Source organism: Poecilia mexicana, unplaced genomic scaffold (assembly GCF_051168715.1).
Source record: "Poecilia mexicana isolate PSO_F unplaced genomic scaffold, ASM5116871v1 scaffold_19, whole genome shotgun sequence".
NCBI classification, from domain to species: domain Eukaryota; kingdom Metazoa; phylum Chordata; class Actinopteri; order Cyprinodontiformes; family Poeciliidae; genus Poecilia; species Poecilia mexicana.
The window spans coordinates 19,352,070-19,370,048 of NW_028263388.1; the positions used below are offsets into that span (position 1 = coordinate 19,352,070).

A 17,979-nucleotide genomic window follows, 5' to 3' on the forward strand; every position below is an offset into this window, starting at 1 on the left:
GAATTAAGTTATTTGCTATAATAGAATTATACATTACTATTGATAAATAATAATTACCCAGCCAATAATAATAAAACTACAAAAAATGCCACGGTTTACTATATCAATTTGTAATGCTATTATAGCGCAGAATTTATAGCAACAGCTCTGCTATTTGAAGTAGTTTTTTTTTTTTTTTACACCTAATTAGTTTTTATTTCTCACCTACAGCCTCTGGAAACTCTTACTTAATTATCTATGTTTCTTGCTAAAACCAGTCTTTTCCTAATGTGTCTTTTATGCAGCCTTTTCTTCCCACCTTGAGTTCAATCATCTGTTTTGGTTAAAGAAGAAAAAAGAAAAAAACCCTCATGTCAAGCACGGCCTTCAGGACTGAATCCAGAACAAGTTCTATCGTTTTTTTTCTCCGGCCCTTATCTCTTTGGAGTGTCCTTCGCGAGCTGTATAAAGACGCGAGGAACTCCTTCGATACTTTGCTGTCTCTGGCGAAGACAGACAACATGCTGCCTGCTGTGGTGAAGCTCTGCTGTGGAATATCCTACCCACACCTCAGGAGCATGTCAGGTAAAGCAAAGGAGGATTGGAAAACAAAAAGCTTCCCTGTGCTCCATTCAGATGCTATACATTCTGATTCTTCTTCCTCCCGTGCTAACTTGCAGGGCTTCAACGCACAGCTGTGGCAGTGATAAGCAAGGAGATCACGCAAATGAAGCACTGGGCCCAGATCAAACATCACATCGGAAAACCTGCTGGTATTGAAACATAGGTCTGTTACTACTACTTAATGTTTTGCTATGAAGTTTTACTCATCCACGTTGCTTGCAGAGCCCAAAACAGAAGTGGCGGTGAGTGAAGATCAGCTGTTTTACATACAACATGGCAAGGAAGCACTGAGGAAGGCTGTCAGCATGTTGGAGGACGGAGAAGGATGGAAGCTGGAAATTCAAGAGGTAACGTCGATTCACCAACTTTCTTTTGTGTCTTAAAATGTGTCCTTACTGTCAACTCCTTTTGGTCACTCCTACATAAATGTGAAAGTTGCATTATGTTTCATCTTGTTTTAGAACAATGGTGATGTGATCTGTAGCAAAGTGATACCGGGGGCTGGGAAGGTCTTCAGGCTGGAGGCAGTATTGGAAGCCAGCTTGGACGACCTCTATGACCTCCTGTTTGTCAGGGTTGAGAACATGCACGAGTGGAACCCGAGCATACAGCGAGTCAAAGTGAGCTCAATATCATTAAATAACTTATGAAAACCTGTAGCTGTGACAATAAATGTTTTATAAGCTGCAGATGTGAGACTTGAAAAAGTTCCACTGTGTGGACTTACTGGAGTTTTCTGATTTTCTATGAAGCACTGACTCCAGCTGCTGTCCATGTCATGTGAAACTCCGCAGAACTTTTAAAAAGACTTTATTTTTACATTGCTCTCATTGTTGTGATTATCCTTATTTCTTATTAATATTTTCTACCACATTTTGTCTTTCCATTCAACTTTCCCTTAATAGGCACAGCACTATGTGAACAGAAAGCTTCTTTAGCAAATACATAACTATTCACTAGTAATTCACTAAATCACTAGAATAGTTCAGTTTTTTTTTTACGATTACCTTTTTGCTCATTTCAGCTTATTGCTCATATTCATGTCTTTTTTTTTTAGTTTTGTGGGTTATTAAACATACAAATCTATCATTGAAGACTCTGATGTTGTTTTTTTGATTGTAGGTTTTAAAACGAGCCGGACCCGAAACAATTGTAACTCACGAAGTTTCAGCTGAGACAGCAGGGAATCTTATTGGACAAAGGGATTTCCTCAGCGTCAGACACAGCTGCAAAGAAAAATCCTGCCTTTATCTAGGAGGAACAGCAATTCAGCTGGAGTCTTTCCCACCTCAGGCTGGATTTGTGAGGTATGCTGTAATCAAGCCAAACTCCAAAACCCATTTATCATTCAGTGTTGAAATTTTCTGAATTGCTCCATTAAAACATTCATGTAGTTGTATGGAAAGCCAGTTTCTCCATGTGCTGAGATTACAACAACAAAAAGAAACCCATCTGCTTTGATTAGCTCTGACAGTTAAACTTGTCCAAAAAAAAAGAAAAACAAGGAAAAAAAACTCTGAAACGTGTGCAAAACCCACTAATGTGAGAGATACAATGCCTTGCAAAAGTGTTCATATTTACTAAATGCTTTTACAGTTTAGAATAAATAAGATATGCATAGTCCAAAGGCGGAAGAAAATTATTTTTGAGTGTTTTTACAAATAGAGAACAGCATATTCAGCCTATTTTACTCGGACACCCCTAAATGAAAGTAAACATGTTGAAGACAGTTCCCTAGAAAGATGAGATCAGATTTACACATTTTGGTTTTCCTGCAAAATGGATTGTGTGGCAGAAATTAGCACCCTGAATACACCATTACCACGGTAAAACAGGTACCACGCTTCTGGAAAGGCTGTAAAACACTTGACACTGTGATGGAAGTTCCCCTTTCAACTGGATAATGAGCTTAAGCATTACATGAAATTACATTAAAATGATCCAGTCAAAGTGTAAACATATCCCATTTAGTCTCTGCTAACTGCAGAATATTGTGTGGTTTTACAAGGCATTGATTTATTATGGATCGGAGTAGATGAGCCTAATTACAAATCCGTGGCATAGTTTAGTTTCTTGTTTGTGAAAAATATTCAGACTCTTAATATGTTTGTTGAGCAAGTACAATCCATATTAACCGCATATAATTTTTTCGGTTGCAACATCTCTGTGTTTGGAAGAAGTGTTTTTACTAAAGATGATCAGTTAATGAAATGGAAATGACACATCAAACAGATGTAATGGTAATTCAAGACAAGAGCTAAAGTCAAGTGTTTAGATTTGTCATTTTTAATCTTTTACTGAGATGAGGAGTGCAGATTTTTGGTAACTAGTAAGCACATAAATACATCAACTGTATTAGTAGTTATGTTAGGTGGGTATTTCATTATAGTGATATTTGGTCAGTATAATCTTGTTTTTATTTTATGTTGATGGAAATAACTGATTTTGTCTGAACTAAAGATAAGGTGTGGTTGAGGCTAACAAGAATGTTACTGGAGGCAGTTTGTGTCGACATAAAGCCAATTTAAATGCTGTCCTGCTGTTCAAATGTGTTTCCAAGAGAAATCAAACAGACTTTAACCGCCTTTTGGCCTTTTACATGGGAAAGTTAAAAGAATGTGATGCAGGGATGCATGACATACATTATATATGTGTCATAATTAGCCTTTTATTGAACTATTTCTTCTTATTATTATTCTAACACAGAGCTGAGGACGGGCCGACCTGCATTGTTATTAAAGCTCTGGATGAGGACACAAGGAAAAGCAGCTTTACATGGCTCCTCAACATGGATGTGAAGGTGAACTAATGAGCTTTTTCATGTAATAAGACTTCAGATATGTAGCTTTTGTTCTAATGCCAAATTAAGATAGTCACGACGGCAAAATAAATCATTTCAACTTGGATGCAAAGTGCTACGTACATAGGAACAGAAAGTGCTTGAACAAAGCATCAGTTTGTGAATAATAAGTTTGTTCACAGGAGACAGGAAAAACGGTCCGAGTTGATGTGAAGACAGATTGAGCTACATATAGGAGGATCCTGAAAAAAAAGTAAAGGTTGCAAAAGTCTTGAGACTGAGGCGAAGGTTGAACTTCCCACAAGGATACTGAGTCTTAACCCTGTAGCCAAAGCTACTAGAAGATAATCTGAACAAACTAAAAACTCTACATCTATTCCTATACATCTACTCTATTGGTGTTGGTCTTTGTTTCACAGAATCAAAACAAAATGCATCACATTTTGTGGCGCAAAGAACTAAATTCCCCAACATTACTGTCTTACTTCATCCGTTTCTTCTTTGTATATTGGAGCATATTTGTAAAAGAAAGTTTCCTTCTCGTTTTTCCTCAGGGCTGGCTGCCTAAGTCCATTGTCAATCAGGGTTTGCCTCGAGCACAGCTGGATTTCACAAGACATCTTCGGAAACGTCTCAGTCTGAGATGACTGAGTCCTCGTGACCGTCACACTGCAGCAGCACCTTGCCCTGGTTCAGAGAAGGCGGGGGGCACAGTGACAGACTGCCCGAACGGCAAGACGCTACCCTGTTGAAACGAAATGCTGCCCGGATGATATGACCTGCTTGAAGAAGAGCGAGCAGAAGGGAGAAACAGCCTTCAGGTGGATGGAAGCTGGATTATAATAGGAACAAATGTCAAATTGTGCCACTTAAACCTCTCAGTGATTTCCTGTTTAAGAGTCACAACTTGTCTCTTGATACATGACACCCTGCAAATGACTGGATAGAATTAATAAAGTGCTTAAATGCACGTGTACTGGCTGTCTTGTTTTTACTTAGTACTTACACAAATAGATTGAACGCATTAATTGCAAACTATACAGCACATGTCTCATTACAGGAAGTGTCCTGTAGATCTGCACTCATTGATTTAGAATGAAATGAGCCGTTAAATAAAGGTTGTAGGATATAAAATCTTATTTAGAGCAGCTGTTGTGATCTCCATTCACATAAAGAGCCCATCTTTTTTTTTCACTCTGTCACAGTACAACAATAGACTTCAATGTATTTCATAAGTATTTCACTTCACAAGTGTGAAAGTTTGTTCAGACTTTGTAGTGTCATCGTTTTTTTTTTTTTTTTAGCAATCACAGCTGAAAGTCTTCTAGGGTATGACTGTCAGCTTCACACATCCAGATGCTGAAAGTCATCATATTAGATGTGGAGCATCTCTGAACATCTATCTTGTCGCAAATTTCCAATCTCGCTGTACGAAGGAAGACGATGAACTGAACAGTTTATTTCTGCAGCAGAATCTTGTCCAGCAGATCTGACAAACACATCAGCCCGTCAATAAATGGACGTCAAATTACATGTGCTTATTATTAAGAGTCGGATGCAGAAAAGAGGGAAAGGAGGGTGAGAGAAAAGAGACAGTAATAGGCATACTCACGGCTGTGCAAAAGACGAAACAGTCAGACACTGGCTGCCGGGGCAAGTCACTTCACAATTTTCCCAGAACATATTCCACAGTTTGATGTTTATTACTGAACTTCTTTGGTCTTGGAAACGCTAAATTGGTGGCCAGTGCACCTCCCACAAAAAACCCCACAGAACACTGTCTTAAGCTCAGGTTTTGCATGTAGCGCAATCCGACCTCAGCCGCTTCCTCCACGTGTTTATTGCGTCTCCCACCAAGCTTGTGGTAAACTTAAAACATGACTTTTTATGGTTTGCTCTTAACACTGGTTTTCTTCTTGTTACTTTTCTGTGAAGGTTTGTGCATGAGTGCATGACTAATATTTGTCCTGCCAACCTGAGCTGTGGATCTCTACAGCTCCTCAAGAGTTGCAATAGGCTTTTTTTTTTGTCTACTTCTCTGATTAATGCTGTCCTTGCCCAGTCAGTCAGTTGAACTGGTTGTCCACTTCATAGTAAGTTGGCAGTTGTGCCATATCTTTCCCATTTTCACATGTTGGACTGTTATACAACATAACCCCACTTGAAACTTCTCCACAACTTTACTCCATCAGGTAATTATTACTCTCTTTATCCTCTGACAAAACATCTGAGGCCAGATTAAACAAAGATGGATGACATTTACCAATCAGCTGATTCCTGAAGAACATCTGTGGTACTGGATTTTGCTTTGGGTAAAAGGGAGCCGAAAGCACCTAAACACCACAGTTTTCATGTATTTATTTGAAAAATCCTTTGGAAACCAAGTATCATTTCCTTTTCATGTCACAGTTATGCTCTAGTTTGTGTTGGTCTATAAAATAAAATCCTAATAAAACACATTAAGGGCTGTAATGTAACAAAACGTAGTGGGGAAAATCGAAGGCCTGTTTATACTTTTGCAAGGCACTGCGTTGTCACAAACTGAAACAAACTTAACTAAAATAAAAAGGAGCAGTGAAATCACAAAAAAAATCATTGTTCTTACTTTGAAATAAATTTTACTTTGTTCACTTAACCACTTAGAAATTCAATAAATATTAACACTTAAAGCTTTCATTCATGTACGTATATACAAGAACTATACAATGAACATAGTGAAGATGTTAGCTAGAGAGCAGGAACTGTGTAAAAGTATTTCCAGCTTCAGTTCGTAGACCTGTAGTATTGTCTATTGTTTCTAATTCCAAATGTTTTTAACATGTAATTTACACTATGTACACTATCTTAAAACTGCAGGAGTTACAAAAATATCATAACATGTTCTTTCTGAAGTTTTTTTTTTAGTCCTTAAAGCATCAAGTCCCACAAAGGTAGACAGAGGACATGCTACAGTACATTGGGGTTGGCTTGCAAAAGTCATAATTTGGCTTCATTTAAAACAAATCATCATTATACTTGGAAAAAAATATAAAAATAGCAATAAAAAAAGAGCACCAGAGGCAGGGAAGCAGTGAGGTCACTGCCAGAAATGCAGACCATAAAATTATCAGTGTGCCACCAGAAAAAAAAAAAAAAAACACTTAAAAAATTATGTTATTGAGTTTAGATGTGAAGCTGAAATGAGACAGGTCAATACAGAAAACATTTTTTTTAACTTGCTGGGTTTTCATCATCTGCTTAAAGGTTCAATTTGGATAGCAAGATTTATAATATGGCTAACGTACAATGCAAGACAGTGAATGCCTTGCACTTTAATACTAATTGATAGTGTCACGTCAGTGATACGTTTCAACATGAATTTGTAAGCCCGGGAAAGGAAATGCAGTTTGGTTGCTTGAGAGCCTTAAAAAAAGTTCACTTTTTTTATAGACTGAAACATAAAACCTCATTGCTGTTAAGATAACAACAAAGTATGCAGATTTTAAATTCAATGTAAATATGTTAGAAAAAAGTGAGAAATAAGGCCCATAGTAATCTAAAATAATAGCCCCTATTGTCAATTCTATGTTTCTTTTGATTTATTTTATTTTACTTTTTTAATTAACACACCATGGCCTTGACTGTTTAGATGGCTTTTGTTCAAAAACAAATATATAAAAATGAATGAATTATTCTGTAATGCAGTAGATTTACCCACCAAGTAAAAAAATGGATTTCTACTTAGAAAATTATTATTTAAAATAATTTTAGAATTAAAACAGAATTGGATTAAATCAATATGGGCTGCCAATAAAACCTCTGCTGGGTATATTTGGGTGGAGATTTACGATTAAATTAAAAAAAGTGAACCAGATGGGGTCCTGTGGTGGCGCAGGGGTGAAACACAACCCACGTTTGGAGCCCTTAGTCCTCGTGACAACCATCACAGGTTTGAGTCCTGGCCTGATGACCTTCGCTGCATGTCTTCCCTCTCTCTCTTTACCCAATATCCTGTTTAACCACCATCAAATAAAGGCCAATTCAAGCCAATTAAACATTTTTTTTTTAAGTGAACTAGATAATCTATAAAGTCCAACTTGACGATTGCTTGGCACAAAGAGGTAATGTAAAGATTAATTATTTTCCTCATGATCTAATACTTACAATTCTCTTTTTTTTTTATCTGGGAAAGGGTCGATAATTATTCTGGTGTTACACTAATGAAGCTATGGTGGGCACATGCACCGACATGTTCACAATCCAAGTTCAATAGTAGTTCTAATGCACTTGAAAAAACAGGCTAACACAACTGTACACAGATATAAAACATGAATGTAGCTATGCAGTCATCACATTTTGAACATGTCCTGTAGTCTGATTAGTTTACAGCACCTGTGTTTTGACTTTTTTCTTCTTCTTCTTCTGCTTCATATTTTAAGCACAGAGAACAGAGTGTGTGCAGATGCTTCACACATTTTGCTCTGAGGTTTCGATGAGGTAACCATCACTGGGCTTGTCAGGGTTCACTGGCATACAGAAAAACATTGTTAAAAAAAAAAAAAAACAGACGAGAAGTGAGCTGACGTTTCTATTCAGTCCCACTAATGCTCACAGCATTGCTCACGGTTCATTGATGAGCCAACAGGGTTCTGTGACTTGAGTCCCTCTCTGATCCTAAATTGTCCCTTCTTGACCTGGCGGCAACAGGGCCTAAAGTGCTCATCGGATTGTGCTCTTTCGACACACCTCCACTTGAGTCTTGCTTGGGCCGCGGCGGCCCGGGAGGTAGACGAGTGTCCACGTGGGAATCTCTCCTCTCTTCGTTTGGTAAGGAGTCGATGGTGGGATGTGGAGACAGAGCAGCATCTGTCGGTGGAGGAATCTTAGCAGCGGCGGCCGTGGTTGGCGCAGGGATGGTGGAGAACAACCGTCGTCTCATGGCTTTAGTGGTTTGTTGCAGGCTTGGAGTGGTGGTTGCCAGCCACGAAGCCTTGGCTGAGGCAGAATGGGAGGGTGTGGAGGTCTCAGGTTCAGTCTTGGAGCTGGAGTCAGGAACGTGTGCAGTGTGGCTTTCCTTTTTGTTGCATGACTCACAGCAAAGCTTATAGTAACCAGGGATGGAACAGTAGCGAGCCAGAACTTCCATTTGACAGAAAATTGATTTATCCCCCAGACATGGCTCATCTAGAAACGGAAGACAACATAACATTACTAAGAAAAACATTTATGTAAGAGATGCACCAAGAATTGACGTAGCGACAGGAATTGACTGATGTTGAGCTTAATCAAAATCTCCAATAATCAGTGAATGCACCGCCATGTGGAGCGATTGCTTCACTACAACAAGAACACGCGGTTGGTCTGGACGTTTTTACTGACGAGGGTAAAAAGTCAAATTCAGCTACTTTCAAAATCTGTGATGATGAACGAAGTCAGAAAGCACAAAAGGCGCAAAAAGGAGGAAATAGTGTGCATTCATTCAGGGTGACACTCAAACAGAGAATGTGACTTTTGAGAGATCTTTGGAAATCCCAGAATTAAAGAGGATACATTCTCTGGAGAATACACTCAGGGATTATATTGTTTTAATTGTGCTAACCATGCTAAATGCTAATATTAGATGCTAAAGGCAGTTTGAAACAGAAACTGTGTAGAATCAGCCCGCCAAAGCTTTACAAAATACAAAGCATGAAAATAGTGTTTTGTGATTCTAATCAGTGCATCTCCAGATATTTTTAGGTTTGTAAATGTGACTGTTTTAGTAACAGATTTCAGATCGACTTACTAGATGAAAGTTTCTGGAAGGGGCTTTCAGAAGCACCATGGAATACTGCGTCGTCCATCATTGTAGAATTATCTGTAGATTGAGAAAATAAAATAAAACTGTTAGACCAGGACTATACAACAAAGACAGTAAAGTAATAGTAATAACAAGGGACAGCAAGAACACGATAAGCCGCTGAACATGCCAAAAAAAAAAAAAAAAAGCAATATCTTATTGCGTTTTCCAGAGAAGGCAAAAGACATGTTTGCTTCACACTGTTTGAGGACAGAGCAATAAAACAAAAGATGCAGTGGGTCATCACTGAAAGAACATTTTTGATAAAAAAAAAAAAGACCCCTAAAAGGTCTAGCACAACGCTTCTGCACCCACAGAGCATATTGTGAGCCAAGAGTGCTTTGAACTCCTGGAGTGAGTCATCACAAAAATTGAAAATCATAATCAAAGACAACAAACGCAGCTATAAACAGGAGGCTCTCAAGCGAAAGACTGCAGATTTCTGGAGAATAAAAGAGGGAAGATTGAATTTGTTGAATTTAACTCAGCAAACAAAAACTTCAGCAGATCTCTGTCTGTTCTCCTCGCCAGGATTCAGAATCTAACTTTCTCTTGTCTTTCCTGTGTTATTTAATCTGTGTTAATAACTCTGACATCACTAAATATATATAAATATTTGCTTTACAATATGCCTACTTCCCTGTTCTCCATTGCTTTTCTCATCTAAGTTTCAACCATTAACCAAGAAGAAAAAAGGTAACTGGAGGTTACTGAAATGATGTCATAACGTAGAGTCACTAAATACCTAATTACTAAAAAAATTCCAAAAACTCTGAATTTCTTTTAAACTGCTTTTGTTATCATGCAGGTAAACCTCTGAAAAAATACACAGCATCTGACTTGCACAGCAAGATTCCCCTTTTACAAGTAAAATTTGAACAGTGATCTACATATTGTCATTCATGACAAGCTGTAATACATTCATACTTCCACCAATTATTTATGTGCATCATTGCTTGTTTTTTTTTTGTTTGTTTTTTTTCCAGAACAAGCTCCAGTTGTAAAACTGCATCTCACACAGAGAACGTCGAGCTGTGAAGAGCATGTAAGAGCATTCATATGTAAACAAGCTCCCAACGTGAGTCTCCTGACATTTTACTATAATGCCAAAGTTGACTGAAAAAAAATGCTTCCCTATTGATATGAAAAGTGCATTTTCTAAAATAAATTGGTCAATTGTAGGAAAAAGACTCACAATGAAACGTTGGCCAACATCTCTTCGTCACGCATTGGGGAGAGCAATATGTACTTTTACTTATCTGTTGCTTGCTGTATGGTTTAAATAAAGATTAAATCTGATTTTAGTCATGGAGTTGTAATCTTTTTGGACGTCTTTCTTAAAGTCTGTCTTTTTGGGAGAAACAAAAGGGATGCTCTGTTGTGTTGACTGAATATCCCTCCTGTTATTTATCATTGAAACAGCCCACTTCCTGTTGACATTAGTCGTCTCTCACCTGAACATGGACTCAGTTTGCAGATAAGGACCGTTTCTGGCTTCTCGCCCTCACACTCTGTGACGGCGCTGTCGCTGGCCTTGCAAGCCACCTGCCTTTGCTGAATCCCTTCACCACAGGTCACTGAGCACTGCCGCGTAGCAGACAAAAACAAAAAGCACAAGCAGAAACAGTTTGCTCGCGTCTGACATTTATGCACGCTTGTATTTTTTTTTGCAATCACTTTTTTTTTTTTTTTAATAAAGCCAAAACCTTAACTTTAAGAATCTACCTACAACGGATATAAATACAATTTTAGAATCAATATTGCTTAATAATAAAACTAAAAAGGACTCCAGACAGTTTCTGTCCGCACTTCATGACACATCTGGAAAGATCTGGAAAGAAAAAAAAAAAGATAGAATAGAATCTAACATCCATCTTAGAGTAAGACGGACGTGAATTTAATCACAAGGAAAACCTTTTGCTTTGGTAACAAAATCACCACTGACTCCTGCTATCACAGCTATCCTACTCATTTTAATTTCCGTTTGTCAAATTACAACTTTAGATTATTATGTTAATGACAAAAAAAAAAAAACTCAGTACCAATTTTTCTTTGATTTTCTTACCTGAGACCACGCCCCTGTCCTCCACTGAGCGGGACATGCAGTGTAGTTACACACTCTTCTCATCTCTGGCCGGTCGCCTGTGCAGTGTTTGCTGTGGACAGCCCTGCTGGTGCCATTGTAGAGCGACTGCATGCACTGCACCACCCTGGTCTGGTAGCCGAGCTTCCCACAGGTCTTACTGCAGGGACTCCAGTCTTCCACCACCCACCTGCAAGGATATCAAGTGTGTTAAAATACTCTACACTGAGATTGGTGGTAAGCTTACTGTTATATCTTTGCCTGAAGCTCACTCACGTGGGCTGACTGCACTCTTGCACGTTGCAGCGTTTGCGGATGGGTTTAGGCTTTTTGCTGGTTTCGCAAAAGTTTCGGTGGACTAAACGGCCGTCACTCTTCCTCCTGCATCCATATTTTGTGTACTGTATTCCTGAGGAAGACAAAAAAGGTCCAAACCATCTCAGAACACCTGAAGTTGTTTTATAGGGACGAAAGTTATGGAAACAAAGCATTTACAGCCACGTCGTTGGCTGACTGGCTAGCAAGCCATTGACAAATAAAGGGGCAGATGAATGTATGCTAACTGTATTTTCTTAAGAGTGGCAGAATCCTGTGTTTTCCATAAGAAATGTGAGTTTAATTAAAATCTTCAAAGTATGAGAAAAGCATATCACAAATAAAGTTAGTGATGTGTGTTCACCTGTGTCTCAGACTATGTTGTGGAAGTCTATCTAACTCCATAAGAGACGTAAATACAAATAAAAATAACCTTGAATATTACTGCTGTAGAGGAGAAAATAAACTGAAATAACATAAATGCATCTGCTGTGTTTCCTGCTATTACTGCCACCTTTTGCGTCACTGGATAAAAATGTCAGTAGGTGGAAATGTTTTGATTCATCTCCTGTTCACAAAAGTTTACCACTTTCTTAAAGTAAATTCAGAAAGTGAATTTACTTTATAAAATTCATACTTAGTACCAATATTCATCTGGTACTGAATACTTCTTGTCACTGCATCCTTTAATTTAACCCAGGCACATTTTTTCATGTTCAGAACTAACACAGATTTTAAAAAAAAGGAAAGGGGTTGAATAGAAATCCAGACACTCAATGCCAGATGCAACACAACACGTCTACCTTCTTGTAAAACCTTCACAGTGCCTCTTAACTTGAAACGTGTGCTTGAACTTATTGACATGATTATTACATGCTTCCGAATGCTTTAATTTATTTATCAGTAATAACGTTTTTTTTTTTTTGCCAAGCCCATTAAAGTTTTAAATGAAATACTTTTTAAATCTTTTACACAAAAGTGGGCTTTTTCCACAAAAGTCTACTGAGTCATTTCTGTACCCCAAATGCTGGATTATATGCTTTTAAACTGAAAACAAAACAAAACAAAAAAAAACTAATCAGAACTCACCAAAACCTCTCCTAAAGGAGGAAGTAAGACACACTAAGACGACAGATTTATTCTGTTGCAAGTAACATTTTTTTTTCAATCCAGTCCTTTACTGTCCAACTTTGGAGAGTCTGTGCGACTTGTAGCCAAAACTGAATGTTCTCAGCTGGCGTAAACTTGTCCAGATACTTGTCTACTTGTGCGTTCATACTTTAGTTGTAGTGGTTATTTTCTGAAATTTATAGGCCAGGCAGGCAGCAACAGCTAATACCATAGTTATACTCGTGTCATGATCGTGTTTCTGTATATTTATTTTTAGAGTTTTTTGTGTTCAGTTTCCTTCCTGTGTCTCTGTCTCTGCGTCCTCCCCGTTGATTGTCTCCCAGGCGTGTCTCGTTCCCTTGATTAGCCCGTGTGTATTTAGTCTCACCTGTTGTCTGTGTTCTTCGTCGGGTCCTTGTCTTACGTCTTAGTTTGTCTAACGTCGTGTGTATGTGACTCCTTGTTTGACGCTCCAGTAGAACTGCTAAGTCCTGGATAGCGTTAGCTCTCGTTTCCAGTCCTGGTTATCTGTTGCTACCGGTATTTAGCTGTGTGCTAGTTCTCTGCCGTGCTGCCTGTTTTGGACTGTGTGAGCATTTTCATCATTAAACTCATCATCATCATCACCATAACCTGGGTCTCTCCTCACCACCTCAAACCACCACCTTATGACAACTCGCTTTATTCCCCCAATCTGATGGGGAAGCCAACACTGTTGTGTTTAATAAATCCAGGACTGGATCAGTCCTTTTTTTAAAATCAGGACTTGGTTTTGCAAATGCACTCAAAATAAGTTGGGTTAAAAAAAACAACCAATGCCTGGAGATTCTCAGCTGCCGATGGACCTGTTCTAGAGAACATCAGTAGGTACGCTATTTCAAAGCAATAATTTTACGTTGCAAATGTTGCAGCTTTTCCACTGACCTCCGCCACATGGTTTGGAGCACTGAGACCAGCTTTTCAGCGCCCACTCATATGTGTCCAGCTCGGCAAGAAGCACATTGTTGTTGGTAATAAGTGGCAGGAGGTCCTCATGTATTATGTACTTATAAGTCAAACTGATTTTGACGTCCTCTTCCAGTGGAATGACCTGCAACATGCAAACAATGCGCTGTTAGGAAACTCTTGGCAGCTGGTAAAAATTTTACAGTTTTAGCTGTACTCACCAGAACCACAATGCCTTCGTGCAGAGGACCGGTTGTCTTTAATGTCTCCCTCCCTCCATCGACAGAGTACTCCCACTGTAAACCATTTTCGATGAAGGTCTTCGATTCAGCATCCTCACTTTTTTCATTTAGTATGAAGTGCTCAGTAACTTGATTCTTCACAGCTGAGCATTGAGGAAAAGGTCATTTAATTAGGATGCAGAGAGAAGGAGAGATGCTTGCCATGTGAGTTTCTTTTTATGATGATATCTTTGATATTTTCTCAAAGTGGGAATCTCACTGCACGTATTCTGACATTTCAACTGTTGTGATGATCCGACACTAATTCCGCCAAGTTAAGTACCACCTGCTGCTCAGAATAGCCATTAAAAGCCACAATGAGATATGGACGGTTCTGATGAATGCCACCGAGAGTCAGACTTTCCCAGCACTCCTGTGTGTTATCACTCAGGTATTGAAAAATAAAAATTATATAAACTAATTTTTTTTTATAAGTAAGATTATAAAAGCTTTTAACAGCAGGCAGGATGTAGACTGCACTCAGAGTTTCAATTTTCAGCTTTGGATAAAAAATTAAAAAAAACAAGGTGATCCACAGAAGTAATGCACTGTAATTATATGTACAAGCATATTTTTCTGCCTTGTCAACTCCACTGCTACAGAAAATAAGAGAGGTAAACATATTTTTTAAATCCGGTATTGATCTGGAATTTTTTTATGTTTTTAAATCAGTGAGAAAAGGGCTTTGAGCAGTCAGTACCACTAGGAAAAAAAAGCTACACGAAGTCAGTACATGTGTTATTTAATTCCGGAAATGACTTTTTATAAGCTACAAACAGACAAGGAATCCAACTGAATGTGAATGTAAAGCTGAAAACCCAGCATGTCAGTTCCTTTCATTTTATTAACAAAAAAGAAAAAATGGTTGGGTGACCCCCGGGAAGAATACACAACCGCTTCTGAAAAGCATAAACAGATGCTGAGAGCAGGACGGACATGACTTCACGTTTCAGAAGAAACACGTAATGCATTTTACGATTGGTACAAAGTTAGTGCATGTCATCCAGGTCTCTCCAACCCTCCCTGCACCTACTGCTGAGAATTATATTTTGGAAATAGTCAGATACGGAGTTACTGAGCTCTCACTAATTAAAAAGCACAGGCAGCTCACCACCAAATTAAATTACATTTTTATCTTTGTTCAAAGCACTGGAATTGATAAAGGGAGTAGACCTCTACTAAGTAATAACAGTCATTTCTCCAGGTCACCCTCCAAATCTTTGGGAAGTGAGATAACAAGGCTGTGGTTAAATTATTCAGTTCAACGTGTAAAAATTTATATCCCCATTACGTCAAACCTAGTGCATAACTGTGAACTAAATAATAATGTGAACTAAACTCATTTCAGGCAGAAGAATCTAAACATTTATTATTAGACACTTTAAAAAGAGAAAACTATGTGAGTTGTACTTACCAATAATATGGGGGGAGGTATTGTTTTCTTCAATGATTATGTGTCGGGCTCCCATTGGGATGTCAAACATTTTAAGCATTCCTTAGAATAAAAAACAGATTAGGTCAGCCCAGTGCTGGGTGTTAAATGATTTCTGCCTCGATGATATGATGAAACTTTATATTTACCATTCTTTTTGGGGGTCTTAGTCAGTGTTAGCTTCACAGTCCGACAGTGGGAGTTGTCCCCCTCACAAACTCCACATTTATCCTCGTCTTTGTAAGAGCCAACCTCCTTGTCGCAGCCTACGTGCTGCAGAGAGAGCGCAGGCAATCAAACCAGAGCAACTTTTAGACACACTGAGATTGCGTTTCGGGAACAATTATGTCATGTGTGGACGCGGCCCATATTTGGGTTTTTAAAAACGACAATTTCTTACGAAAGACCCAGACATAACATAAGTTGCAGCCAAAACAAAATGTTGAGCCTTTTCATTCAAAAAGATTAAAGCTTCAAACTTTGCATTCAAGGTTAATAACGGAATAGAATACAAACAGTGTGCACTCATTGGGGCAGCAGCGTTTCAGTCCAGACTGTTTTACGGTTTGCAGAAAAAAATATCAGACGATGCTCTAACAATGAGCAACTTCATCACGAGCACAGCAACAAAAGTTATGATAATTTGTGAAAATTCACTATTTCTCAGTCTGGAACCTATATTTCTTAATGAAAATTTTTGCTTCCATGCGAAAAGAAGCCTTTGGATCTCTCTAGGTCAGGGGTGTCAAACTCAATTTCACCGAGGGCCACTTCAGCATATTGGCCCCCCTTAACGGGCCACATTGACGGTACAAATCAGGAGTACATCCCTGCTAAAACACACCCCAGAAAAAAGGTTGACTTCCCTCATTCAGTTCTGTAGAGGCTCATAATGAGTCAATGGTCCAGGTGTGTTAGAGAAGGAATCCATCTAAAGCTGCAGATGGTAGCTCTGGAAAACTAGACTTGGGCACCTCTAGCATAAATGTATAAAATACAATGTTAAAAATAAATTAAACACCTCATATTGTTAAATAACTGATTTTATGTATTGAAGTTTTAAATATTACATTTGAGTTGCTATGGATGTAAAATTACTACTCAGTTTAAAAATTACAATATTTAAATCAGTGTTTAAAGGTAAGCAAACAAATAATAAAAACAAGTCACATGGGCAGACATTATAGACTTTATGCAAAGATTTAGTCTCAGAGGCAACTGAAATCAATTAATTAAAAAAAATCCTTTCTGAATATCATCTCATGGTCTTTGAACTAAATGTGTCTTTCTGACCGGGAGCTGACAGCATGTTGAAGAGTTATGGACCGGACGCTTTGGAGCGTCTGGTTAGGAAGCGCATTACAAACCTTTGGTTGAAATGTAGTTTGTAGTCAATTCATGCTCAAAATCTATTTTAAGTCAATCATTGGCCTATAAATGTGGTCCCCCAGCATGTTTGAGCACGGTGCATGTGTCAGACATGGTGTAATGCATGTTTGACACATGTGCATTACGCCATAGAACTGCCAATTGGTAATTGAAGTAGAGTAGCTTCGATTTCAAAGAAGCCTACATTGAAGTCGATTGGAAAATGAACCATCACGAAAGAGGAAGGCTCTTGTTGTCTCACTGCACCCCAAGAGATGTATAACCTACAAAAACTGTTTCTGTCTGGTTTTGAACCAGAGACCTATTGTGTGTAAAGCAAATGTGATAACCACTACACTACAGGAACTGAACTTCTCTGCTTTGTTTCAGTTTGAGGTTCCAAAGTTGATGATGTGAGATGGAACGCATGAAAATTTCAACTGAGGCTTGCACTCAGATGCCTGGATTCAGAGTACAGACCATGACACCACAGACCCTTGTTGACCTTTAGTAAATACCTGTGATGAATAGAACATGCAAAATCTGTTTCTGTCTGGTTTTGAACCAGAGACCTTTTGCATGTGAAGCAACCATGATAACCACTACACTATAGAAACTCATGCTCTTTGCAGTGTTCCTGGTAGATGATCCACATTTTGTTAGAGACACATTAAAATAAAAAATATCTCTGAAATACAATCAACACTTGAAAATTAAAAATGGTACAAAAATAATATCAACACTTCTAAATCTCTGGAAAATAAAATATTATGTATGTTGTTTTGAAAAACATTGGAATATAAGCACTTTTATCAAATCTCCATTGTGGTAAGATCATGTAAGTTCTTCTTAAATCCATGGAAACTCAACAGTTTGTAAGGTAGGTGAGTTAGCTCAGCAGGTAAGAGCACCGTGCTGGTAATGCTCAGGTCATCGGTTCAAACCCCGTATGGGGCAATTCATGTCTAAGGTCTTTCAGACAATCAACACTTCAAAATAAATAAGGGTTCAAAAATAAAATCAACACTACAATAAAAAAGGTTTCAAAAATAAAATCAACACTTTACAATAAAAAAATGGTTCAAAAATAAAATCAACACTTTACAATAAAAAAATGGTTCAAAAATAAAATCAACACTTTACAATTAAAAAAAAGGTTCAAAAATAAAATCAACAGTTCAAAATGGTTACCATTATGGTAACCGTTTCTGTCTGTTCAGTCCA

At 38.2% G+C, this 17,979-nt stretch overlaps 2 protein-coding genes across 3 annotated transcripts in view; one reads left to right on the forward strand and one right to left on the reverse strand.

Annotated features, from left to right (window-relative positions):
* On the forward strand, positions 1–4,373 carry star2 (steroidogenic acute regulatory protein 2). The gene is made up of 7 exons (XM_015003520.2): positions 1–564; positions 660–752; positions 826–950; positions 1,065–1,223; positions 1,726–1,910; positions 3,310–3,403; positions 3,958–4,373. Exons 1-7 carry the CDS (start codon positions 351–353, stop codon positions 4,048–4,050), a joined length of 963 nt encoding a protein of 320 aa, XP_014859006.2. The 5' UTR covers positions 1–350; the 3' UTR covers positions 4,051–4,373.
* Positions 4,374–5,746: 1,373 nt separating this feature from the next.
* adamts14 (ADAM metallopeptidase with thrombospondin type 1 motif, 14) overlaps positions 5,747–17,979 on the reverse strand; it is a 50,969-nt gene continuing 38,736 nt past the window's right edge. Inside the window, exons 14-23 of one of the 2 annotated variants that reach the window (XM_088001109.1) lie at positions 15,537–15,660; positions 15,370–15,450; positions 13,896–14,059; positions 13,654–13,819; positions 11,581–11,713; positions 11,287–11,494; positions 10,676–10,805; positions 9,569–9,570; positions 9,168–9,279; positions 5,747–8,566 (exon numbers count right to left, since the gene is read on the reverse strand). In XM_088001109.1, coding sequence (XP_087857235.1) covers positions 8,010–8,566; positions 9,168–9,279; positions 9,569–9,570; positions 10,676–10,805; positions 11,287–11,494; positions 11,581–11,713; positions 13,654–13,819; positions 13,896–14,059; positions 15,370–15,450; positions 15,537–15,660 — 1,677 coding nt within the window. In that variant the 3' untranslated portion in view covers positions 5,747–8,009. The remainder of the gene's footprint in view (positions 8,567–9,167; positions 9,280–9,568; positions 9,571–10,675; positions 10,806–11,286; positions 11,495–11,580; positions 11,714–13,653; positions 13,820–13,895; positions 14,060–15,369; positions 15,451–15,536; positions 15,661–17,979) is intronic. The other variant, XM_015003537.2, reaches the window with a different exon arrangement.

Bases quoted from the DNA above. Each gene is read 5' to 3' on its own strand.
- star2 (XM_015003520.2), top strand. From the start codon at position 351: ATGTCAAGCACGGCCTTCAGGACTGAATCCAGAACAAGTTCTATCGTT. The intron at 565-659 runs GTAAAGCAAAGG...GCTAACTTGCAG, and splicing joins ACACCTCAGGAGCATGTCAG to GGCTTCAACGCACAGCTGTG. The intron at 3,404-3,957 runs GTGAACTAATGA...GTTTTTCCTCAG, and splicing joins TCCTCAACATGGATGTGAAG to GGCTGGCTGCCTAAGTCCAT.